The 25530-nt window shown below is 39.1% G+C and overlaps 2 protein-coding genes and 2 long non-coding RNA genes across 11 annotated transcripts in view; 2 read left to right on the top strand and 2 right to left on the bottom strand.

Annotated features, from left to right (window-relative positions):
• The window catches only part of LOC108074992 (pleckstrin homology domain-containing family G member 5), a 52934-nt gene that overhangs the window by 18358 nt on the left and 9046 nt on the right, over window positions 1-25530 (bottom strand). For 4 of the 6 annotated variants that reach the window (XM_017167223.3, XM_070284910.1, XM_070284911.1 and 1 more), the window contains exon 1: window positions 329-547. The exons of the other annotated variants lie outside the window; for them this stretch is intronic. The gene's annotated coding sequence lies outside the window, so the exon portion shown is untranslated. Of the gene's footprint in view, window positions 1-328; window positions 548-25530 lie in introns of those variants that run through there. 6 annotated transcript variants of the gene reach the window in all.
• On the bottom strand, window positions 803-24109 carry LOC138928267 (uncharacterized). Of its 3 annotated transcripts, none has more exons than XR_011444774.1 (3): window positions 18576-18864; window positions 15340-15398; window positions 803-877 (listed from the first exon to the last, which is right to left on the bottom strand). It is a non-coding gene; the product is annotated as an uncharacterized lncRNA (long non-coding RNA). The 3 variants fall into 3 exon arrangements; XR_011444773.1 differs by lacking the exons at window positions 803-877; window positions 18576-18864 and adding exons at window positions 14929-15277; window positions 23973-24109; XR_011444772.1 differs by lacking the exons at window positions 803-877; window positions 18576-18864 and adding exons at window positions 14931-15270; window positions 23973-24109.
• LOC138928510 (uncharacterized) lies at window positions 17627-17983 on the top strand. Its single transcript, XR_011444928.1, has 2 exons — window positions 17627-17687; window positions 17746-17983. It is a non-coding gene; the product is annotated as an uncharacterized lncRNA (long non-coding RNA).
• On the top strand, window positions 23489-24912 carry Ssk (smooth septate junction protein snakeskin). Its single transcript, XM_017167289.3, has 4 exons — window positions 23489-23630; window positions 23702-23788; window positions 24010-24206; window positions 24434-24912. Exons 2-4 carry the CDS (start codon window positions 23738-23740, stop codon window positions 24672-24674), a joined length of 489 nt encoding a protein of 162 aa, XP_017022778.1. The 5' UTR covers window positions 23489-23630; window positions 23702-23737; the 3' UTR covers window positions 24675-24912.

Raw genomic sequence — 25530 nt, 5'->3', positions numbered from 1 at the left:
AAAACAAAACTCAAAGTCCCCCCCTGCGAACGTGAAACAATGCCCATCCATCATTCCGATATCATGGGGTTCAGCAATCGAATACAGAGCTAGAAAATAGGCTATTAATTTTAAGAATTTTCTATTTGGATGTCTTTATGTTGAAGGAGTTGCTATTACATTAAATCTTGACTAATCAGATTTATTTTATATATATTTTAGGGGTTTTTCATAGGTTTTAAATACGACTCTTGCTAGGATTTTAATAACTTTAATCCCCAACTTTTAGAAGCCTTTTTTCTTTATGTGCATCCACTCCTCGTTGATTGTCATCACGGCACTTACTCACCTTGGTTTGGTTCATTAATGGGACCTCTTCGATTCCGATTCCGATTTTTGTTTCTTCTTTTTTCGAGTCCTCTTCCTTTTGTTGAGTCTTTGTTGCTGCTGCTGCTTCTGCTTCCACCCGACGCACATTTATTTTTGCAATTTGTTTGCCTCCCTCTCGGTTGTTGGTTTGTTTTGTTTGCTTATTTGTTTGTTTGTTTCTTTGTTGTTTTGTTTGCTCAACTCACACACCGGCCGCACACCTAAACACTCGCGCAAAGTACTTGGGCACAGTATCCGTATCTGTGTTTGTATCTCTATCTATATCTATATCTGTATCTGACGAGGGCTCCGTACTCCTTCTCGGTTCCGTAACCGAGATGGGTCCTGCCACGAGGACCGGGAGCACCAGGAGCACCTTGTTCAGGAGTAGGTGGATAAGGAGGAGGGGGAGAAGCAAGGACGTGGTCGGGTCGAGTACGTAAATGAGTTTATTGCCGGCAATAAGCAAACTTAATGCGCCTGCACGAGAGGCATCGATGCAATATATCATCTGGATTCGAGTCGTTACCTGGAAAGAGACAACAAGACACACAAGAGCGGTTAGTGATGAGTCGTTAGAAGTCTATATATAGCTTAAAAGGTTTGACACTACATGTCATATTTCCCAGAAGGAGAAAAGAAACGGAAAAAGTCAGGTCAAGTCCTCCAATTGTTAACATATAAAAGCTCAAGTTACTCGAGTTGGCTTACTGAAAGCCATATTTTCTTGTTATCTTGCAGGGTATTATAAGCAAAAGAGTCATTCCAAACCCAATAAAATGTACATATATATTATTGGCCAGCAGTAACATCAGAGTTTATCTTAGAAAAGTTAAGAACGAAATAAAATATTTTAAAATTTGTAACACAGAAAAGCGTTTCAACTTGAAATTTGTGTATTTTTGTTTTAGTTAAAATCGTTTTTCAATTCGATTGTTACAATAGCAAACTGCAAGTGTATACAAACATCGGCTTACCGAAGTTAACTCCCTTTCTTATTTCTTTACGACTTGAAGCTGTAAAGCCAGTAGATAGATATTACATTTAAAATACGCTTTCAATGAGACCCTAAATAATATAGCATTTATATCGTTTTCAAAAAGAGAAAGTCATAAAAACGTCTGGTCCTTTGTTGTTACATAAATTACATAACACTTAAGAATAATTCCGCAATGCAAATGGATACAAATTTGTTTTCAGAGATGAGAGACAAAATCCAAGGTCTTCTGGGACTTTATGAATAATGTGGATAAGTACAGGACTTTAAAATTAAAGAATGAAAATGAAACCATAAACCGCATCTTCAGCTGGGAAAGTCACAGGAAACTCCCTCTATAAACAGGTTTCCAGCAAGCCTAAATCTACTTAATGAAAAGTTATCCCCATTTCAATTCCCAATCTTCGTATCATGTAAAAGTTAAGTCAACAAGAGAGTAAACACGAAGGAGAACCACAACACAATTACGGTCTACTCGCTTGGCGGCGTGTGTTCCGTGCTTCAGATTACTCATTTCGCGTGGAAGGTACCAGGACGACTTCGAGTGCGACGTCGAGGACGACTTTGAGTACGAGGAGTGGCGGCAATTCGAGACAGCTGCCGTATTTTTATATTTAAGGAGCCCACGAAGGAGGCTTGCGAGGATAATAAAGCTTTTAAATTCGGCAGCCAACCGCCACAAACCAGAAAACAAAAAACAAAGCAACGAATTTAATGTGGTAAACAAGAATATATATATTGGTTGGTATTCTCCCAGCAGAAGATACTTTTAAACCGCAAAGTGTGCAAATATTTACAGTCTCGAAATAATTATCTCTTGAATAATTCTAGTTAGAGATTCCAAACTTCTTCCTAACCTTTTCAATCAAGCAACACTTAAATAATCCCACATTAGTTTATAATAATAAAAGCCTTTACAGCATGCTTCCTTCTAAATTATTCATTGTTTGGCCGCAAAGCTCAAAATCTTCTTAATTGGCTCCCAATTAGTCAAAGACTTGAGGGTGTTAATTATATTCCCTCAGTTATAATGCCCCAAAAGACTATTCCCTGTGTTTGCATGCATAAATTTCAGGGAAATCATACCATCAAAAGGGTGTGTGCCAGTGAGTAGTGTGTGTGTGTAATATTACAAGGAAAGAGCAAATCTCTTAGTAGAGTCTGAACAAGTTTTCCACGAATCCCAATGCTATGTGACCCGCCCAGTGTGTTATGCAAAACAAAAATTCAATTTCAATTCAATTAATCACGCTTGATTACCACCAATAATGGCCATCGGCAGCAGCAGGACAACATCAGCATCAGCAGCCAAGAGACAGCAGACAGCAGACAGGAGAAAGGAGACATGAGACAGCCAGGACACTGACAGGAGGCAAGAGAATTGGGAAGCACTAGTGCCAGTAGACTCCCCAGTGCAATCCACATCCACAGCTCGCCTTTTGTCCTTGGCTTGCAACTGCTTCCGATGCCGAAGCCGCTTTTTGTTTACCACTTTTGCACATTCTGCTGTCAAATTTGTTGATTTATAGTTCCCGATGTGGCCCCGAACAATGGCGGCGGGGGCGGAACCCGGCACAAGACTCGATGCCCGATGACAGACGGGCGCCAGGCAAAGGCTCACAGGGAATACAAAAAAAAAAAATATCCAGCAAATATCAATCGTGCTTCGACTCAAGGATACCTGGCATGGAAATTCAAGACAAATTCTTTTGGATTTCTTTATAGTTTAGTTCAATACAAAAATTACTTTAGTTTTTAAATTTTAGGGCTTAATTAAGGAATAATATACTGACACGTTTGTTATCCTCCTATGGGTATACCCCATGCTTACTGCAAGAGTAGCAAGTATAAAAAAAAGAGAGAAAATATTGTGGGCAACAGAGACCTTGCGATAAAGCCAAACTACAAAGAACACCGAGGAACATGGGGAGCAAAAAAGTCGGCCAACAATTTCAATGACAATGCGGCAGTTTGTCTGCCAGTTTTACCAACCAGCTCGCCACTTGGCTTTTGTTGTGGTGCAGTTTCAGTTTCAGTTTCAGTTTGCCTACGTTTCTCTCGTTTTTCTGGGGCACTGGGCGGCTCGTCAAGTGCGAATTGTTTTTGGCAGAATGCGATTAGGTACCTGAAATAGTTTGTGGTCTCTCCCAAAGGCCACCCACCACCCATCAGCCTATACCCATTCCCCATCATGTGCGTCGTCTCTGTCTCGTGTCGATAAACCCAGTCGAGTGAGCACGGAAGCGAGTGTGTGTGTGTGTGCTGAGAGCAAAGATTGAATACACCCGTCCGTCCGGCACTCTTCAATCCGTCCGTGTGTCCTGGTGTCCTGATGTCCGGCACAGGCTCTGGACCTGGACCCGTATTCGCAACCGTAGATCCGCAGACGACCGCAAACACAGCGCCGCTCATTTGCAGGCAGTCCGCATCGACTTCTAACCCGGCTGCTGTCCGATGTCAGATGTGTTTGATGAGGCCGGAGATAATCGTTTGGCAATTGAATGAGTCCCACATGAGTCGGATTTTGGGTAAGGACCACACGGGTGTGGCTTTTTTTTCTCTCCTCAGATAGGATTCTTGTCTATGACAACCCAGCGAACATCGAATTGGTTAGGCAATGAAGAGCTACTGTAAAGTTAACACTAACTTTGCAGGTTTGAGTTAAAAAAGTTTCTTATCTTTGACTAAAGTTTGTCACAAAGATATTGAGAGACTAATCTAATTTTATTACAGGTAAAAGTGGTTGTCCTCCAAACAAGGTATAATCTGACGAAGGTTTCCCATTTGATTTTAATTTATTTGATTTTTCCATTAGTTTTAGGTTTCTCCATAAATAATTCACCCTTGAGAGATGCAAAAAGTATTTATTTGACAACGTAAATCCTTTGATATACTATTTAAGCAAAATATCTATTTCAGGAATTTAATATTTAAAGCTAGAACAGAAATTGTATTTACAAAGAATACATGTAATTTTTCCAGCTAAAAATTCAATTCAAATTCAAATGTACCAAAGCGAAATGTCATGCTGTAAAATTGCCCCAAATAAAACGAATTTAGAAAGGCAGTTAATTTATGATCTGGGAGACCCTGTAGGGTTTGCTAATGGAATGAAAAAAAAAGGGAGAATATTTTTTTAATTAATTTTAGACCTTAGTTTTGTAAAGTGAAAAGTAAAAGTGCATACAAGAGAAAGTTGTATGAATATTCATTCGTTTTTAATTAGTTTATTGTTGAACATAAAACTATGCATGTATAAGAACCACTTCAACTACTTTTTTTTCGGAATTAGCCTAACCAAGTTTGACTTTAAAACACGCTCTAATTAATTGCCTGGACTGGAGTAGGAGTGGGTCGGGCATTTATGATTACACTCGATTTAGAAGGGAGCCTTATGGGAAATATTTCCGGCACAATTCAGCCACAACTGGGCCATTTACGGGTGCTCAAATTTGCAAATTGAATGGACCTACTTTCCAGCGGCTTTAACCCCATTGCAATGGCCATTATTAAAAGCACACCGGGCCAAAGAACGTTGACCAGAGGAGGGAATGGGGTATGCGGCTGAGGGGCCCGTCGTCCATAAATAACGGCAAAACAGTCAGATAAATTTGCAGGAGCTATAAACAAGCTACTCCGGTGGACTCCCAAGTCCCGCACTCCCAATGAAATCGATTTAAATGCTCCGTTTGCGTGTTTTGTGTTCTGAGTTTGCCGGTTACCTTGAAGTCTTTATGTAATTTGTACACAGAAAATAAACAGGGATCAAATGTAGAGAAGATAGTTTTAGCTTGAGGAATTTTCAGGCTGCCATTAATTAAAGTTTAATAAGGATTTAGGTTTCATAAAATGTTTAATTTAAGTTTAATTCAAGATTTTAAAGACCTATATAGTATAGTATCTTTCACTTGATTTTCTGGCTAACTTAAGGGCTAGTCAGCTGATTTTCTCCTTATAAATTCTGGATCCCATGTTTATTTTGTACTTAATTTCTTGCAGTGCAGGCCAGTACCGGTGGCCGCTTTGTGTCCCGGTTATAGCCGTCGCCGCAAAGCGAATTTCCATGCTAAATAGCCCGACACGTGGCATCTGCCGTTCTCGACATCCTCATTCTCGCTCGCTTCCACCGCGTGCACCATTTTGATTGGCGTCTGATAAGCCGTAAGGACAAGCCGGAGTCCTGGCCACCGGCAGGAGCAGAGCAGAGCGGAGCGTAGAAGCTCCAGATAAGGACGGACTTCATTCAGCCAACCAACCGACCGACGGCCATTTCGATTGTTTTGCCCAGCACGAGCAGGGATTCAGAAGGGACTCACGGATTCACGGAGGGACGGATAAACTTTCCGTGTTCGCTGCATTGGTTTCGAACAAACAGATTTTACGGCCACCGAGGCAGGGGACAGCAGCACGCAAGGATAATTACGGACGAAAACCCAAACGTTCGTGGACCGAGAAAAAGGGGAATCCTGACTTACATTCGTTTACAAATATATCTAACTGAACTTAAAGCCAGGTAAAAGCATGCATAAATAAATTTATCAAAGAACTCAAATATGTAAATTCCTTTACCAAATATTCCCTTCTCAATCAGGAATGCATTTGATTGTCCAAAACTCACGTATCGAAGCTCATTTGATTTTGGACAGAAAATACAGTTTATTGCATTTTCAGTTGCCAGTTACAGGGAACAACTGCAAAACCCTTTAGGATTAGTTAAGCATTTGAAATATTTTCCACCGACGTGAGGGAACCCAAACCAATTTTCCGTGAGTTCAGTTGAAACCAATTGCCAGGAGTCATAGCAAATAGAAACGTGTGTCCTGTGCACTCACAACTATTAACAGTCATCGATAAAGTAATAATTAAGGTTTGTTTATGCAGGGTTAATTCGTTTTTAAACAAATAAAATAATACAACAAATCTTTAAGCTAGTTTTATAATTTTTATGCAAGTAAAAAGGCCTTAAATTAAGGTTTAGAAGCAGACTTAAATCTTAATAACAACTAGGGTAAAATAATGAATAATTCATTTCAAAACCCAACTTTTCAAGTATTATTTTAATACAAGAAAGATTGAGGGTTTAATAAAACACAAGACGTTCTCTCTTCAAAGTTCTTGCAACAGTTTTCCTTTTCTTTTTCAATTCCCCTCTGGAATTTTCAGCCTTTTACCAACTTGCTCTCCTAATTTGACCACAGGTGTAGATGTCGGTGTAGGTGTTAACCTATGTATATGCCGAGAAGAAAGTTCATATACACATATGCAGCGTATACAAGGGTGCTCTTGTATGCCCCAAGGGAGTATAGTTGCAGTTGTGTTTGCCTAATACATTGTTGCAAAAGCAAATCAACACAAATTTTGCAAAGGATACGTGTGTGCGGACTTTGTTGCCTGCCTCCTGATGCCTGACGGTGTCTGCCCCGTGTCGGGGGAACATGCAACATGCCTGCCTGGCCACTCCTCCTCCTCCATCCTCCCACTTCCGCCCCAGCGACCATAAGCCATAAGCCACCATACCGCCCGCCTCTTCGTCATGAAGACACGGGCTGACATGCAAACACATAAACGCCATTTCGCTTCCAGTCTTGCCACCGAAATGGCAATGACATCGCCGGAGACCAAACGGTAGACTTTTGAGTCGACTTTCTGGTTGGTTCGTGTTCGGGGCACTTTAATATGTTGCTGCTGTCGATGGCCAGTCAAACGAATCCGGGCCTGAAACGTCAAATTAATTTTATACCAAAACGAAACCAACCAAAGCGACCGACCCTCTTCTTGGCAGCAGTGTTGACCGCGTTTTATATTGAAACTTTTAGTAAAAGAAAGTATACATAAGTTTAGACCAAGCTAAACTGTTGAAAAAATCCTCTTAAATTAGCTTAGTTCTTTTTTAGAAAATCAATGTTTTAGAAATTAATGAAAAACCTCAAAAACAAAGTCAAGGAACGTATACCAATCACTGAAATAAATCTAGATTTATTATTGGAACGGAAAAAGAAAACCAAAAACTGTCAATATTCTATAGTGTGACATAGCGATGATTCAGAACAGAGCAGGATGAGTCCGAGGGATGTCGGCAACTGCTGCTGTCCACGGCTTGAGCGAGCTGGATTCACATTTGACACGTACACACATATATGTGACAGCTCGCAAACTCGGCCTGGCTTAGGCCACATTTAGTTTTGGCCGGGTTTGACAGCCAAAATGGCCCCCGTTCAGAGCGAGGACAGCGAAACTCCATGCGGGCTTAATGAATTATGTGTGAGGGAAGCGAAAGTTTCGACCCACAAATCAAATGATTTCAGCATAAATTTGGTGTAATTCGCACCTGCGAAAAGGTCCTTGTGTTTGGGACTTTTCCACGAAGAAAATACAGCCTATCGTTCTGGGGAAATCAAAAGGGAAGGACGGTGGTTTGATTGCAGTTCTCAGAATGAATTGTTATTCAACTTACGCTGTTGTAAACAACGAGTTAAATGCCACCTAGATCAAAGCTATAAGAGTTTTCTTGCCACTGCACTTTTCGTATTTATTGAACCGAAACATTGTGGTCTATAAATTAATTCACAGTCTATGCAAATATAAGAGTTATGCATGAACACACCACAGTCATATTCATAAGGATTCAATATTGTTCATGAAAATACTAAATAAATGCATAAATATTTGCGGGATTTATGGGGAAATTTTTAAAAATATATTCGTGGATTTTGATTTGAGAGAGAGTAAACTTTTACTGTTTGATTAAAATAAGTTGCAGATTTTGTTTATGTGTTTTTGTTGGGAAAGTATTAAAAAATAATATAAATTGGGATTATTTTTGGGCTACATTTGAAGCCTCTGCTGAGATCCAAAGGAACAGTTATCTACTATACTTATAATAATATTATAAGAAATGGATTCGCTTTTTAATCTTTAATAAATAGTATGTATATAGAAAATATTTCCTTTTAATAAATTTCCTAGTATTATTTAAACAATTCTTAAATAGTTAATTTTACTGTTTACCACATAATTGTAGTGTTAAAATAAAACGTTGCCAACGGCAAAGGGAATCTTTAAGCTAAGTCACTTTTAATGAGTTCCTCTTGCTTTATACACAGTCAGTGACTTTTTACACATCGATTATTGATCCGTGCCAGTTTGGCGCGCAGTCCTTTTGCAACTTCTTACGTCATTTGGGAAATACTCGACAACTGGTTCGCACTGGTTGGCCTGGGCTTGGGGCTCGGGGCAACACATTTCCCCCATTTTCCGCCACCGCGCAGGATGTGTCATCATTAGGGCTCGTCGTCGTCGTGCATTCCCCTTTCCCCCGCTCACCGTGGTTTTTTGGCCCGGCCAATACACAAATCGATCGCTGTGGTTTCTTTCATTAAGTATATTTCGCGCGTCGGTTTGTATTCTCGCCCGCCCCGGCGTTATTATTGTAATAAAAATTTACGTAAATCGTGCCCCGAACATTGCCCCAAACCTTTTCCACGGCGTGTGTTCTCAGGACGTACGCCACCCACTCCACTCCATGGTTCCAGGCAACACATTGGCTCACGCACTGTCGTGTTGGCTCGTCCTTCGGCAAAAAGTTTCCTTTGTTTGCCAATTTTTATGAGCAGGCCACGCTTCCGCCCAACCGAGAAACCAAATGGGGCGGGACTTCGCCCGCTGCCCCCACATTAACCGACCATGCCAGGTGGTGTGGCGGTCAACTCCGATCCTTGGCCATCTTTGGCCACCTTCTGCTGCTGTCGCAGCTGCTGCTTCTTCGTCTTTTGGTCAACGACACCTGCAGACTAATTAATGGCAAATTCCAGCCACCTCACTTTGCCCATACATATATGACCTCCATTCACCTGGGCCCTACCTATATGTGTGTGTGTGGGTACACTTGGGGAAATGATAAGGAGTTGGGTTATGATTGAGAGCTTGGAAATAGCCCACAATATTTGTGTGGACTTTTTAAAGGTATTATTTTTGTTTAATAACTGAATTTCATTTACTTTAAGACAAGAGTCTTCAATTTATGCACACCTTATTGTTATGTGAGGGATAAATAAGAAGTCCTTCAAGCACATGTTTCTCCCCGTTTGTTTATTTATTTAATATTTTCCCAATCAACTTTTTTATTTCAGGTGCTAGCTTTTCCAAGTGTTCCCAGAGAACTTAATGTTATGAAATCATACAGTTTCCCCCATTTGGGCTTAATACGTATACGCCTTGGTGGCGATGTCCTCGCTAATGGCATCAAAAGGATAACCCATTCCCGAAATGACTTGCCTTTAGCCACTAGTTCAGTGCCGTAAGTAGGGCGGCGGCATTCTAATTGATTCGATTAGGCACGACTATCAATTGAATGTCTCAGACAATTTGCATCCGATGGGGCGTAATAAAAACTTTATCAAATTATCGCGCTAGAAACTATGCTACAGACAAGCATATATAACATATATATACCTATTCTCGAGTGGATAGTCATAGTGATGAAGACTGGAGTGACACTTGGCTTTACGTTGATTAAGTACTCACAGTTATGGCAAATGTTTCCGAAAAAGGGGAAATAAGGATAAGCATTTTCGTGTCCTTTGTGAGTCGAGTGTGCACAATGTATATACTATACACACACTCACTCTCATGTTCATGTTTGAGTTTCGTCTTTTGGGTACTTGAAAACATTTGGAAACTTTTAATGACATTCTCGCTTATTATTTTCTAGGGCTTCGCAGTCAAGTGTTTCGCCGCCTTAATCAATGGCAGACAATTGTCCCAGCAGTGGCTGTAATTAACAGATGACAAAGGCAGCTCTCCTTGGAATTACCACACCCCACCACATTTCTATATATTCTATATATAGAGAATGTATGAATATGTGTTGACCAGAAAGAAAAACTCGATGACACTTACGGATATTATTTATTCAGGCAAATTGCTGCTTACGAGCGTTTCATTCGCCAGCATTTTACATTCGATTTCCATTATGCCATTTGTTGCTCGAAAGGCTTTGTCAGCCTGATTTGGTTTCCGTTTCCCGGACGTAACGAGGACCATGACGAGGACGAGAACGAGGACAAGAACCCCAAAACTGTTAATACAGACGTACACACACACACGACAATGTGTCCTTTGTTGGCCATTTTAGGCCTACGAGAGGCAAGGACGTCCCCTCAAGTGCTGGCAATTATTTACAACAATCCGAGAATGGCTCTCTGCCAGGATCAAAGGAGGCGGTGACGAACCATACACCCACTACATAGAGGATATGCCATCGATATGCACTTGGAGAAAACAAAAAATAAACATTTTTCTTACAAATTTACAAAACTATGGCCGAAAAAGAAGTTCAATGAATTCGGGGATTTATTTTCCTAAATTTCTTTTCAAAATTATTCCCAGTGTATGTGCGTGTCTGTGGCAAAATAGTTTAACATTCTACGGATTTTCTTGGTATTTTCGGAATCGTTTGCCCAGCATCTCCTCAGCCGTATGGCTTGTTGGCGAGGTTTTCATTAAGCGAGCGGAAAATGACGCATGCCTGGCTCTTTGGGGCACGCTTCGCTTCACAGGACATTTGCGGTTATCCTTTATTGTCTGAGTGGCAATGTGGCAATCTAGCAATCTGGCTGGGACCTACATAGGAGATGCGCCACTCAAACCCAGTTTCCGTTTCAAAGCAAACATCATCCTCTCATCCGAACCAATCTTTGGCGGGGCTCAGAACAAAGGGAAGGAAAGTGCCTTGAAGTCCATTTGCTAAATAAATTTGATAAACAAGAAGCGCCCCTTTGGCACAACGAGACAGGACACTGAAGAAAAATATCTAGTACTTTGTGACATATATTAATATCTTTAGATATTTAATTGTTATTTTAAAAGAAATTTATATTTAGTCTTCTGTTAAGTGTTAAGCAAAAACTAAGCTGGGTAAATACCACTTCCCATTTAAAGTACATCCGTTTTATAAATCTCCCATATTTCAAAATTACCCGCATTAAATATTTAAGGCATCCTGGTTGCTATTTTTATGCCAAGTGATGTCCTGCTGCCCCTCTGAAGAGCGAAGAGTGGCTGCCTTGTATCTCGACTGACCCCAATTGGCAACAAAGTGGGTGTCGCGCAGTTCCTCGGGGCAATGGAGAAACTTTAGCATTCAATCTGCTGAAAACACGAAACCAGTAAAAACGCAACGACAAGCGCTTCCCGCGAGCAGACATTTCAGACTTCAGACCATCATCGGCACTGGCATCCGCTTCTGCACTCCACTCGCCCGGGAATATTAAATTCTTGATGCTATTACCCGCTTGTTGATCCACATCATGCTAATTAGCCTTAACTTTTTGACGTCGCACTTGTCGGGGTTAAAGATAATGCCGCCGCCCCCCTCCGCAGTCCAGACATTATCAGGTTTCGGGTTTTTGAGAATGCTAATTGAGGGGTGAACGTAATTTATACGCAGTTTCAAAATTGAAATATCGAACGACGTCAGCACGGAATTAGACCATGGACGATGACGACTCGACTCCATGGCGCTCCATCTGCCTGTCGTCTTGCCATGACAGCTTAAATTCAGGCATTAACTTTTAGCCTTTTAGCTGGCGAAAAAAGTTCTTATGGTTCTTTGAAAAATGTTTAAATCCTATAAATATGACGAGCATAAGTAGGTGTTCTTAAAAAACTTCTACAGAATTCTCTTGAAGTTTGTCAGGAGTAAGTTTTTTATAATTAGAGCAAACAGGTTCCAATTATTAAGACATTTTATGATTTCATTAAAGGAACTTCAAGTTTTGTAAACTTTTAAGTTGTAAAAATTTAAAGGAATCTATGGCAATGCTTATTAAAAGGTTTTAAGCAGAGAGTAAAGGTAAATCCTCAATACAATTTCTGGTTAGTTACCACAGAAAATTGTTAATTAACATAAAGAATTCCTCTTTGCATTCCTAGCTGGTGTTTGCCAAGGCCAAATTCGATTTGGTTGCAGCAAGGGGAATTGCTGGCTTAAATCATACTGTTTCGCAATTTATAAAATTTAATTAATTCTTCAGATTTATCCAGTCATGGCCAGAAGCCAGGCAGCCTGCTGTCCGAAAGAGGCTTTTCCCCGTCAACTATGCAGCACCGGCACCGCACAATCAGTGGCCATTGTCCGAGCAGGCCGCACCTCCGTTCCCAAACCCGATCCCGATCCCGTCCAGGTTTCGTCCCTCTCACCTGGCGGGCGTCCCCGAAAAGCTGAGTGAACCTGCATCGCCGGCAGCCGCACCCAGGACACAAATCAAATTAAGAACTGACAGACCGCACCACACTGAACAAACCTCAGATACAGGGGGAAAAAAAGGTCCTGAATATCAAAAATGAGTGTTTTATAATATGTTTTATAATATAGAATTTACTGTTACCATAAGGCAGATTTCTTTAATTAATTCAAGGATTTACTTTAATCTTTTGCTGAGGCATATTAATTAACCAATTAAATTTTAATAATTTTTTGACATAAACCTATTAGTTAATTCTTTTTTTTCTTGTGTGTACACCGAACCGAACCAAACCGGACCGGCAGTAATTACGAGAGAGTGGCCGGCGGTGGGTGACTAAAAGTGGGAGGTAGGTGGCGATATTGGGTGGATATAAGGGCTCGGGCTCGGGCTCGGGCTTGGGCTGGCCAGTCAACCACCCACCCACCAATAGTGCATAAATCACTTCGCATTCAGCGAACACGAAATCTATGCCCCTGACGCGCCCATCGAGAGCCGACTGGTGATTTATATTGATTAAAACTAGATTTCAATTCCAGGCGAAGCAGCCATTATAAATGAAAGATAATCGTCGAGTTCTTTGTTCCCTCGAGTGCGAAAAGCCGAAAAACAAATGAAATCTCCAAAAGGACTTGAATGGCTTCAGACAAGCAGCACTCATTCATAATTGAATGTCCTTGAATCTGTTTTATTTTGGCAGACCAAAGTCTGATTAGGTTTGAATGAAAAGCCAAGGCTTTCATTAATTTTGTATTTTCTAAGGACAGTTTGTGATTTTTGGTAACTAAATTATCAAGGAAACTAGATAGAAATCGATAGGAAATTAGTAAATAATACTGTCATAACACCAAGTGTAATAACAGCTGTATGTCACAAGGGATAGTGTTCAGTAACTACAATATGTTAATTATTGTTTTCATAGCTTTAAAGATTAATAGTTCTATAAAGTCCTTGAATTCCGTGCCATTAAATTCCTATCACTTTAAATATAACCCAGATAAACCCAGAAATATACTATTAAATATTTTTCATAAACTCAGCGGTCATTTAGTTGAAAGCTAGTTTAATACTGGGTACAAATTAGAGGAAGTTGGTCTGTAATTAAATGTGCGCACATTGCTCTTTTCCAATGGCCCTCGTCAACGGGATAAAAGTGAGCAATCAGAGTCAAGGGGAAATCCATCCTGGTGCTTGTTTGCAATTCAACCAGCGAGTCAACCAGTCAGTCAGTCGGCCAGGAGGAGCTCTCCACTTGTCGCTGTCCCGTGTTTGACCATCGTTTCCGGATAACGGCGTTCAATTTTCATCCGTGTTGTTGGCTTTTGCGGTCCCGGATCCCTGTGTTAACTTCAGCGTCTACGTCTCTCTGTGTGTGCGAGTGGGCTTCGTGCGGTTCGTTTTGCGGATTTGTTTTCGGTTTAATTAATTTTAAAATGGACTTCTACCTTGGCGCTAATTGCACTGACTTTGATTTATGTGTTCAGATAATGACCAAATTGGTTTTCAGGATACCCACAGCACGCCCACCTGTCGTAGTCTGTTTGTGTCGCTGCCGACTTGCTAGCTCCAAGGAGATTAATTCAAGAAATAGCTCGGAAATGGCATTGTGCTGGCCAACAGAAGGGGCCTTTGTAGAGAGCCAACTTAAGGATTTAATTGATTTCCTTTATTTTGTTTTAAACAATAAAAGTGAAGGCCGTTTCTATTTTAAACTTGTCTGGAGAGAACTTTAATAGCCTTATTTAGTAAAGAAATCAAGGGATTATAAAACGTTAAAATAACTCAATTTTGCAACTATCTAAAACACAAATATACAAAGTTTCCGGTTGATTATTCCCCATCCCTTACATCCTCCACTTTTCAAATAAAAAGTTTGCTCCATTTCTTACTCGTACGTACATTCGATTGCTTTTATGGCAGATATAAATTTTATGCTGCAGTGGATTCATGCTTGCCGCATTTTGGCCAATTTATTATTGTTACCCAATTTTCCTTTAGCCGAAATTCGCCGTTCTTCAATGGATGCTTATAAACTTTTGGCATTTTAAATTTTAAGTTCTGTTTTAGCCGTGCCCGTGGAAAAATTAAGGTGCCACGTACGTACGTAGAAATTGAAAGTCTTAGCAAGGCAGATAAAAAATGTAGAGAAAAACAAACAAAACTGAAATAAAACTCATGGGGCTGCTTAAGATCTTTATCTAAGAATATTGTAGTATGGCAAGGAAAACAAGAAAATGCAATGGAAAATGAGAAAGTCAACGAAACGTGAGGTACTAGTTTGATGTGTGTTTTAATTATTTAAAGGAAAAACTTAGGGACTTAAAATTTAAACAGAGGTTTTTTTAACAGATACCAGATATATACGAAATCCTCAAGCTTTTCAACTTGATTTCAAATATTTTAAAACAAACTGTTGACCTTGACCGTTTCGAAAATTACAAATCAAATGGTCCATCTAAAAGTGGTCTCAATTTCTCTGGCATAAAGCAGATCCAATGTGGGTGCATTCATTAAAGTTTCGCAAGATTCTGAACTTGGATATTTATTTTTGCTGGCCGAATAAGTAAAGGAAAAGCAATAATTTCCCCCTCAAATGGAGGCCAAAGGCAAAAGAAAAATGTTCAAAGGCGTCGTCGTCGTCCGTAGGTTTCTCCGTTGCAAACTTTGCATCGAGTTGTTTCTCTGTTATCTCGAGAGGAAATTTTTCGGCCTCGTAAATAACCAGATAATTTGTCAAGGTCTTAAACTTACATTTAAAAACTTGTCTCGTTTTCTCAAGTCTCCTCAGCAGCTGCAACATTATCAATTACCTGAAATGATAGATATTTTTTGCTGGGATGAGTAAGGGAACGTTGATGGCTGATAATTAAACTTAAGTAATGGAGCCATAAAGAGCATGATTGGTGAATATTAAATATAACATTTTGTTCAAGCACAAAAATGTTTATGGTGGCTAATTAATCTTGAGTAATTAGCACATAAAGGAATGCTTTAACAAAGGGAAATGGCTTTTTAAGGAGCCTCCTGCCTGGGAGGCGATGAAAAATAAAAATAGAAATACTTCAAGATGCCTTATTTTCCCCTAACAAAGCAGATGCAGGACTTTTATCAAGTCAGAGGGGATCCTAGAAAGCCATAGACTTAAGGTGTCACATGTGCTAGGAATAAATACTCCCCATTCCTGTTTACACACAAATTCCTGTTATGTTTTGTTTATGAAAAATTCCCGACAACGACCCAAAAGTATGCGGCAATAATTTTCACATTAAAATTGATTTATGACAACGCTCCACGGCACGCTCACGCTCCACCATATTCACTGGCACGGCCACATCCTCCGCTTACATCCATACATAGCTGAGAATATTTGGCAGCCGACGCATTCGACAAATCTTGGAGCTATTTGTGTTGGCTCCCACATCCGGCGAACAGGCGTCGGATGACCAAACAAACCAATGGAATTGGCTTGCAGCCTTAGCGAGCCCTGCCAGCCATAAATCATTTCCCTTAGCCACTTCTTCTTCGTCGTTTTCTTTCCTTGGCATCACGAAGGAGGATTCCTTGGCCAGGATCCTCTGCATCCTCCCTGCCCCACCTGACTTTGCACCTTTTTTTCGGTGCCCGGACGTCACGAGTACCCAGCACGGACGTCATCGGAGACCTGTCTTAGTTTCTACACTATGCGAAAATATATTAAAATGCAATATTTTCTTTTAAAGTAAAAAACGAATTAGAAGATTGGTTTATTATACTTTTTAAAGCAAAGAAAAATGTAAAAAAAAGAGTAAAGTTTATAAAAGCAGTCGAACCTCTTTAAGACTGTAGTTTATTTAATTTTTTTTTTTTTCGAATTTATAAAGTTCCTGAACTAAACTATTTCTCCAAGTGCACTACTGTCCGACACGGCTCTCGCTCATAAACGAAATTTATTAGCATTTAAATGTTTTAGCGGAGGATGGGGAGCCGACGAGCATGGGAATGGGGGACTTGGCCGAAAAATGGCGCACATATGGGCTGGCTAGGTAATGAATATTACAGCAGTGGAGAATAGCGGACGGCGGAGGGAGTAGGGCGGTAGGAGGAGCCCCACCATCAGCATCGATGGTTGCCGTGGGCCTTGTACCGTGGACCGTGCCAGGAGAAGTATGTTGCATAAGCCAAAATTAGTTTATGCATATTTGAAGGCTTCGTAGAGGGGCCCAAGGGCTGGCACAGGAGGGACACACACTGGGGAGGCGTCGTCGCCCACTCGCCTTTGTTGTTTCGTTTCCAATAAAGCAAACGCCGTGCTCCGCTCTGCCGTCATTACATTTATCTAGTACTTCTTTTTATGCCCAAAAGTGTGCTAAGCATTACAAATTCACAAATCTCTGTGTCGCAACAAAGGAAATAAACGCCAGCAGCAATTCTCTACGGAGGAGGCCGACATTTAATCCACCAGCTTCTAGGAGATATCATCGGAGTGTAAATTTAAATGTGGCTTTTCTTTAACACTTTACACAGCAGAAGTTTAAAATTCCCTTAAGAAGAACGTGTGCTTTGGTGACACTAGGAAACAAAGGGTATGTGAAGGGAGAATCCTTAGACTAAACCGACTTAACTGATAATCTAGATTAAACATTGCAGATTGAGCCTTATGTAAGTCTTTAATTGAAGGATGTAAAAATAGGCTTTCAAATTTTAAACAAAGAAAACACAAGCTTTGGCAATTTAAAAAAAACAAAAAACTACTCCAAAAGCCTTTGAGTTTCCGTTAAAAATTATTTCATTTAGTCCTACATTTTCTAATATATTCATATCATGTTTTTCAGATAAATATGCCAAGTTTTTTCCATCAAATTAACGTCCCCATTTATTGCAAAAAAAAAAGAATGAATAGCAAGGTTATCATTACAATATGCTTATAAATTTCACATTTACTAAATGGTTCCATTATTTAAATGCTAAAAGCACAAAAGGCAGTCCATAACATTCATTAATAATGAAAGCTATTGAATTAAATGATTTCATTGAATTTTTATGAGCACACATCCTCTTTGCTTGTATTGTCAACGAAAAAAAAAAAACCAAGAGTGAAGGTTAGTCTGAAACACAACTATGTAGGTCAAAAAGACAGCAAACATTTAAATTTTAAATTACTATTTGTCCTACTATCAGTTTTAGTTTCTTTGAACCTTTTAAAATTGGCACCCTGCCCTGTCAATCAAATGACCCTTTAAAGCCATCAAACCAAACGTCAAAATCAAGGACATCAGTCGAATGGGTTTCAATAAGGACTAGTGACACATCTGCCAATGATATTATACAGTGCGATACGTGAATATTAAGGGCTTTAAACGGCATTGGAAATATAAAACTTTGAAACTATGGAAGAAATTAAAAATTTAAAAAAATATATATATTCTTTTTCCTAGAATTTAAATTTATATCAACATAAGTGAGATAGTTCTAAAAATAAACCCAACCTAAAAATAAACCCAAAACCACAACTTAAAACAGGGTAATTCTTTAACCTTTCATGTAAATTAGTTTCGGAAAAGTGGATAGCAACTCAGCAGCTGATTTTAAGCTTGGTTTCTAGAATTAGTCATGAACTGAAACATGCTAATCACCTTTTATTTTTAACAGAAATAAAGCTACTGTATATAACTACTTTCCTTTCTTCCAATTTACAGGAGAATAAATATATTCTTAAATAAATATCCTCCCGTTTAAATTTTGTTTAAAAGTTACCTTCTAAAAAATATAAACCAAACATAAATGCAACAAAAAAACCCAAGAAGCCAAAACTTAAAATAAACAAATTCTTCTTGTTGACAAATAAAGGAAGTTAGGAAGCTTTCCGATCCTGCACTTTGGCATGCAAATGAAGCCAAATAGCAGGTGTGTTAGACAGTACCGAAACGCACTGTAGGCAGGACTGTTGGAAGGGTAACGAATCCCTGATGTTTGCAAGCAAACAATCAAATGTACGAGTTCTTGTTTACCGTGGATGCATCCAGCAATGCGGGCATACATATTTCAATTGATTTGTTATTGAACGTGGAGGAGGCTTTACTTTACTCAGTCATGTAACTCTTGCTAGCTTGTTTACTTTGTTTTTCTTAATTTTTTTTATTTTTTGTTTGTGATTTTCCGGAATTACACACAGCACCAACAACAGCACAGCGAATCGAAAGTGTTTAAAGCGCGGCAAAAATCGAAAAGGCGAACGAAATCAAGTCGGCGGTCGAAAGGTCGACGGTCGGCAGGTCGCGATCTGCTCCACCGTTTTGGTTCATCCGCACTGTGGGACGGCTGCCGACGAACTGAGGCGACAGCGACGCCATCCGCTCGTTTAAAGGACGACAACGACGACGACGAAGTCGCCGCCAGAGAAGGCTGCCAAAACACTCCTCGCCTGATAAGGATAACGGCACGAAGATGGGGACTCGGCACTGTGGGCTGGTTAAACAACTCGGGCGTATACACAATGCGACTCATGGGCCTAAAAACTGTGCCGATACGGTTGCGGGGAGGTAAATAGAAATGAAAAGCTTTCTAGTACTATTTAAAATTATTTTTTCTGATAATATGTAAATATTTGAAAACAAATTAAGTCTAAAATAAAAATGTATATATTGCAAATGTAGCACAAAACTGTTAAAAATATATTTATAGGTAATTTATGACCTTAACCTTAGTTAATTATTTAACAGGTAATTATTTTAACCCTAAGGCCAGCGCTTGTTAGTTTCATTTAGGCATTTAACTTAATGCCAAAACAATTTGGCCCAAGTTGGGAAAACAAGGCGAGAGTTTAATGATCTCTAAATAAGGTTATCTATTATGATATGTTTTAAATATGTATAAATTTTGATACTTCTTTTATTACAATATGGTTACTTTTATTCAATTTATATAATAGTTTTTAAGCTACCAAATAATATAATATTTATTATTTTAATTCAGCTCCCAAAAACCCTGTATTTCTACAGGTCCTCTTATCTCAACCGCTGCTGTGCGTGAGTATGTTTTTGCTTTTCTAATAATATGAATGCAAGCGTAGAGCAAATGTCATAAAATACCAGTCAAAAATTCAAAGTTGACAGTAAATAACTGCTTTGCATAAAAAAAAAATACATCAATGTTTGCTCAGCCAAACAATTTATACTAATTAAGGGGGGATATACATGTAAACCAAAATTTTTTGGGCAAATTTTTTTTTTTTGTTTAAAAAATAGTTCATTATTTAAAGAATATAGTGTGTAAGTTTCATTATCGAATTCCAACTCTAAGTGCCTCAAATCAAGTATGCACGCAAGGTTCACAAGTGTTAACGTGGGCGCATCAAAAACTTTAAACGTCTTTTTCTCAGCTTCTAATTTTTGCATTTCTACCTATGCTATGGACACGATTCACAAAAAACTACGTAACATATCGGAGTGAATCAAAAATTATTACGATCAGCATGAAATTATCTTCTATTTGAACCTACATGGTTGTTATAAAACTGAGTATTACTATTTTTTAAGAGGGTGGGAAGTGAAAACTGATCACCTGAAAATGGCATTTTTTCCTTCAAATCAAAATGTATATTTTTTGTCTTGATTTCTTTTTGGTTTTTTAGGTTCAAATAGAAGATAACGGTGTAATGAATACAAAAAAATTTAGTTTACGGATTTCGGACAGGAATTACGAGCTCTATCGTGTCCATAGCACGGCAACTTAAAGCTCGAGGCGCTACGGCATATGTTCCATAAGTCCGCCATTTTGTAAAATATTGTTTATATCTAATTTTTTAATCATCTCTGATTCAGCTTTTAACTATATCCAAAGTTTCACGACGATTGCTTGACTACTTCTTATAAAAACAAAATTCACGAAAAATGGCCAAATTTTGACCGCTTACATGTATATCCCCCCTTAATAGCCTGGACCCCAAAGTAATTCCCAAAACATTTTTTAGTGAAACGGCGGCATGTTAGTTTGATGCAAGTACTCAAGTGGCGAAAACTTTTCAATTGCGATTATGTATGTTTTGAACTCGACGAGTGATAAGCATCTCGCTCTCTTTCGGCACTCTCTTCTCTTTGGGAGAGCTTCGTGCGCACGCTCAAAAGCGCAAAGGTAAACAAACGAAACTTTCATTCATAAAATAGCAACAACGCAGCCGGCGAAAGAGACGGCTGAAGCGAGAGTGAAAGATTGGTGGGGGGAAGGGGGTGAGAATTCAAATGGTAATCAAAACAAAATTGAAAAGCTCTCCGCCGCCACATGTGCACATCGCGGTTTTGTGAGTCACACAGCGGGGCCAGTGTCTGCGAATTAATTTTGAGCCGCCCACGGGGAGCTCTCGGTTTTAAATCTCATTACCAAATCGCCGTCACGCCTCATTGACGCCAGGTAGCCCCAATATGGCAGGTAAGCGAATATTCCGCAAAAGGAATCCCAATAATCGCACGGCAATTACAGCTGTAGATGCTGTAAAGTACTCTCACTTCAATTGCACTTAACAGCGGGTTCTGTAATCTTACGGTCTTTTGCCAACTCTGAATGCTACATCACCCTGAAAAAGCACGATTCTTTGACAGTGCAGCCAACAAGTTTTTTTGTTATTTAAAAAGAGGGTAACCATCTTTAATCAAATATGTTAACCTTATTATATTATAATTTCTGAAGAAGCAAAAGGGATATTTCTCAGAAATATGTAGAATATTATATTATATTATAGTTTATTAGTAAGTTTTAAATTTACCTATCTAGATAGATTCCTATTAACTGATATTTCTTCGGCACCACTGTCATTAGTTAACTTTTTGTCGATAGTCAAAAGCTGCTAGTTATGAAACCGGTTCTCTTTTAAATTCTTATTGTTCTCTCCTACTCTCTTTTGAAAAGATTAAGAGAGAACTCCAAACAAATAATGGACTTGTGTTGGTGACGTTGCATGCCGGTTTTTTGTTATTCTGCCGCTGCCGTTCCTCTGCCGGTGATTCATCGATAGCGAACACAGCGGCGACGAATTCCAAAATTAAAGAAAGACTCTTTCTGGAACTCCACTAAGAATTTAAGAAAAGAGGAGGAAGAACGGAACAGGAATGTGGAAGCAGGAGCCTAAAGAAAGAAGCAACCTCTGGCCTTGATTCGGAAAGAAATTCCATTACATTTCCATTCCAAGCTTTGAATATTGGGGGGATAAAGGGAACTTGTATCAACTCAATAATAATTTTATATCTAACGTAAGAAATTGGTCAGATTCATAGGCTTAAATTGGTATAAATCATTCGAAAATTTAAAAATTAAATACAAATAATCAGAAATTGTCATCTAATTTATACTACTATTGTGTTCTTTTCCGGTTTACTTAGCACCCGAAAATGTCTCGTAGAAAAATAAAATAATAATAACAATGTTTACATACACACATTCATGAATCTGTAGGATTCTGTATCTGTGTATTTGCGCCACTCAATGACAGGTCATAAAAAACCCTCTCGACGAGGTGTGATGTCATGTCTGTTCCATGTTCTGAAACTTATGATTTATACATCTAAAACTTAATGGTGCATATAAAAGTATAAACGAGCCTGGAACCAGATGCTAAATTTATAGTTCCCACGTTCTCAAACAGCAAAAATGCTATGCATATTTTTTTATATCGGAATTGTGTTATGTTGACGATGTTTTCCCAAGATTTTAGGAGAATTAGATAATAGAACTATTCATTTTTTTAAAATGAAATTCATATAAAAGTAGCAAAAGTAAATGGAATTTTTATGAAATATAAAATACTAGAAGAATATTTAATCAAATCAAAGATTTTGCTGAGGTATAGTTTTCTGGTCTAGGTAATAGGTCTATCTAGTTATATTATTTATATTTATATTTTTTTTATTTCGAAAATAATAATTAGACAAGATTGAATTATGAGTTCCAAATATGTCAAGTTACTCATTAGTTAGTGTAACCCTCTTTTTAGTTTCTAGATTGTTAGTCAGAAATTAAATATATTGAATTATTAGTGATATTATTCATATTTTTTGTATTTTTTTTTATATAGTCATACAGTTTTTTAGCATATTAATCACACTGGGATTTCAGAATTTAGCCAATGCGGTTACAAGATAGATATTTCGAATGAGGCAAGCATCCCCATCAGTTACTTTGACATCCTTTTTAATTTTAGGACTTATAAATATCTATTTTGCAATAAATACTTATATTTTTCCCTATAGTAACTCATCAAATAGCAGCCCAATAAAGCCCACCATACCCTGCCTTACTATAATAAGTAGCTGTTGATGTGCACGGAATCCCAACCGCAGACGAGGCTACACACGGTCGACAATTGTCGCTATCACTTTGCTTTGTTGTGTTCCAATTGATTCGAGATCTCAATCATAGAGCGATGAATATTGTGCTAGGGTTGAGTTAATTGAAATGCAGATTAGTTGCAGTCCCGCCTCAATCAGTTTGCAGGGAATTAATTTAATCACAAGTGAGTTATCGATCGGAAAACTGAGGCAAGGTCAGCCAGCAGTGGACTTTCAAGGCCCCGGGATGCATTATCAGAAGAGGGGGAATGCCAGACCTATGGCTCACCAAAAATCCGTTTGGTGACGCAAGAAAAACAGTTTCCGGCCTTTACAGCTTTTGTTTTCCCGCATATTCTGTGGCTTTGTGGCCGCCATGAATAATGCCCAATAATGCTGCTGCGAACCACTGAATCGGAGCACCTGATATCGCGTTGTAAGGTACGAACCCCGATAACACCGCGGCGATAAGATAGCCGGGCGGGGCTGGCGCAGGCGCAGACGAATCTGTGGGTGCCAGTTAAGCGAACAAATTAGTAACCCATTTCGGATCGCACCTGTTATCGGCATAGCTCGTTATCTTATCGCTGACCGTGTATGCTCAGATTGCAAAAGCTACAAATTCTTGGCGACAATACCTAGCCGCAGGTTGACTTTCAGTGATATTTTCAGTTTAGTCGACGAACGACAACGATACGAACACGAATCATTTGTTGTAGTTTCCGCGTGAAAATTACAGAAAAGATTGTGAGTGCTCACCCAGTGATTAGAGGTGTCAGTGGGACAAGTGAATACTAAAATATTCCTACAAATTCCAGCTGAAAAACAACAACGAAATCAGCATCTAGTGCAAAATGGTATCCGTGGAGACAGTTGGTTCTATTTTCATCAAGGCCCTGAAGCTGGTAAGCATAAGTTACCCCCCATTTTTATTTTTCGTTTTCGGAATTGAGCAATAGCCTCTGTAGTCGCAATAACTTTGCCTGATAAGCGAGCGTTTTATCAACCCTGGCGTATTAGCAATATTACTCATACGCAGCGCTGTACGGCAAGGCGTGGCTGGAATGTGATTCACTCTACACAACATACATGACCTCATTGCATCCTTTTCGCGTCCTATTTGCAGATCATCAACCTGGTGATCATCTTCCTCTACCGCTGGGGCGATGGAGGCGAGTTCTTGGGCATCGGTGGCACTTGGAACCTGAACGAGGAGAAGAGCGCCGATGCGGAAATTGTGGCCTCGGGCGTTATGGTGGGATTCTTGATCTACACAGGATGCCATACGATTGCCTATGCCTTTGGCACTACCAAGCATAAGGGGTGAGTTCAGCAAGAGTCAGTCTCTCAGTATAGTTACATATTATGGGGAATTCTAATCCAAGAACATTTAACAGCAACAGAAAACCTTGGAAACAGTTTAATTCTTATGAGTTATAAACTGGTTTCTGGCTTACTAAGATATATAGAATTTTGTTCTTAGAGAACTTCTTATAAAGTGTAAGCTTTATAATTTACATCTAACTACAATCTTTCTTCTATTTTTTCAGAGAACTCTGTGACACCATCATGAACGTGGTTGGCTGCATCATGTGGATCGCCGTAGGCGGAGTTGCTCTGCATTACTGGAAGGGATACATGTCCGACGAGGGATTCCTGTACGTCAACTCGGAACGCCAAGTGGGCATTGCCATGGGATCGCTGTGCGTCATTGAGGGCGCACTGTATCTGCTGGACACCGTGCTGGCCTGCATACACTATTCGAAGGGCGACACCGACTATACCCAGTAAAGCGTGACAGCAACGGGGAGGATAATCGCAATCGCCGAATAGCACACACATCAACATTATTTGTCTTTATGCATAGAATCGTTTTAAGTGCAAATTAGTTTATATCCGCAATCAGGCTACTTTCGTAAGGGTCAAATGTCGTTGTTTTATACACTAACTGTTTAATATTTTCTATTCACGATGAACGTTTTACATTTTTTTGGCAAATACAAATAGTTAAGACCACGCCACGGAAAAATGCTTTTGTGAACAACTTGGGAAATTAATTTGGGGAGAAAAAGCAACCAGCATATATTTTTTTAGGAATTGTAATACAAGAAAGTTAGTCAAACTTATAGAAGAAATTCTAATATCATGCAAAGTAAACCACAGATTTCTAAACAATAACAAGAAAATAGGTCAAGAATTTAATTGGACTAAAACCGGGATTTCAGAATCACACTTTAACGCTCCGAATCTGTAAACAAATCGTTCATGCTTTTTATAGTTTTTTTTTCGTTAAGACCTGTTATTTCGAAAAAGACTAATATTAGTTTAAAAAAAAGGTTACTTTGTGGAGGAAGCAACCCAAAGTAAGTAAATATCTGTCAGTTTTTGCTTAAAAGAATATACATTTATAAAGCTTTAACTGAAGAATGAATAAATTATAAAACAAGTAAAGAACTAACTAATATAATACAGATACAAAGAAAGATAAGCCTTCGAATTTCAAAGGAAACTACTTTTATTTCTTCGATACAAAGGAAAAGCTTATGAGCAATTCGAGTGGTTTTCATTTGAGCCCCTTCGCACTTCCGGAGAGATTTAGCGGGTTCAATGAGGCATTGACCATTCCGAGTAAATTTCTGCATTTATC

The sequence above is a fragment of the Drosophila kikkawai genome, chromosome 3L (assembly GCF_030179895.1).
Source record: "Drosophila kikkawai strain 14028-0561.14 chromosome 3L, DkikHiC1v2, whole genome shotgun sequence".
Lineage (NCBI taxonomy): Eukaryota > Metazoa > Arthropoda > Insecta > Diptera > Drosophilidae > Drosophila > Drosophila kikkawai.
This window is presented reverse-complemented; position numbering and strand designations above follow the sequence as displayed.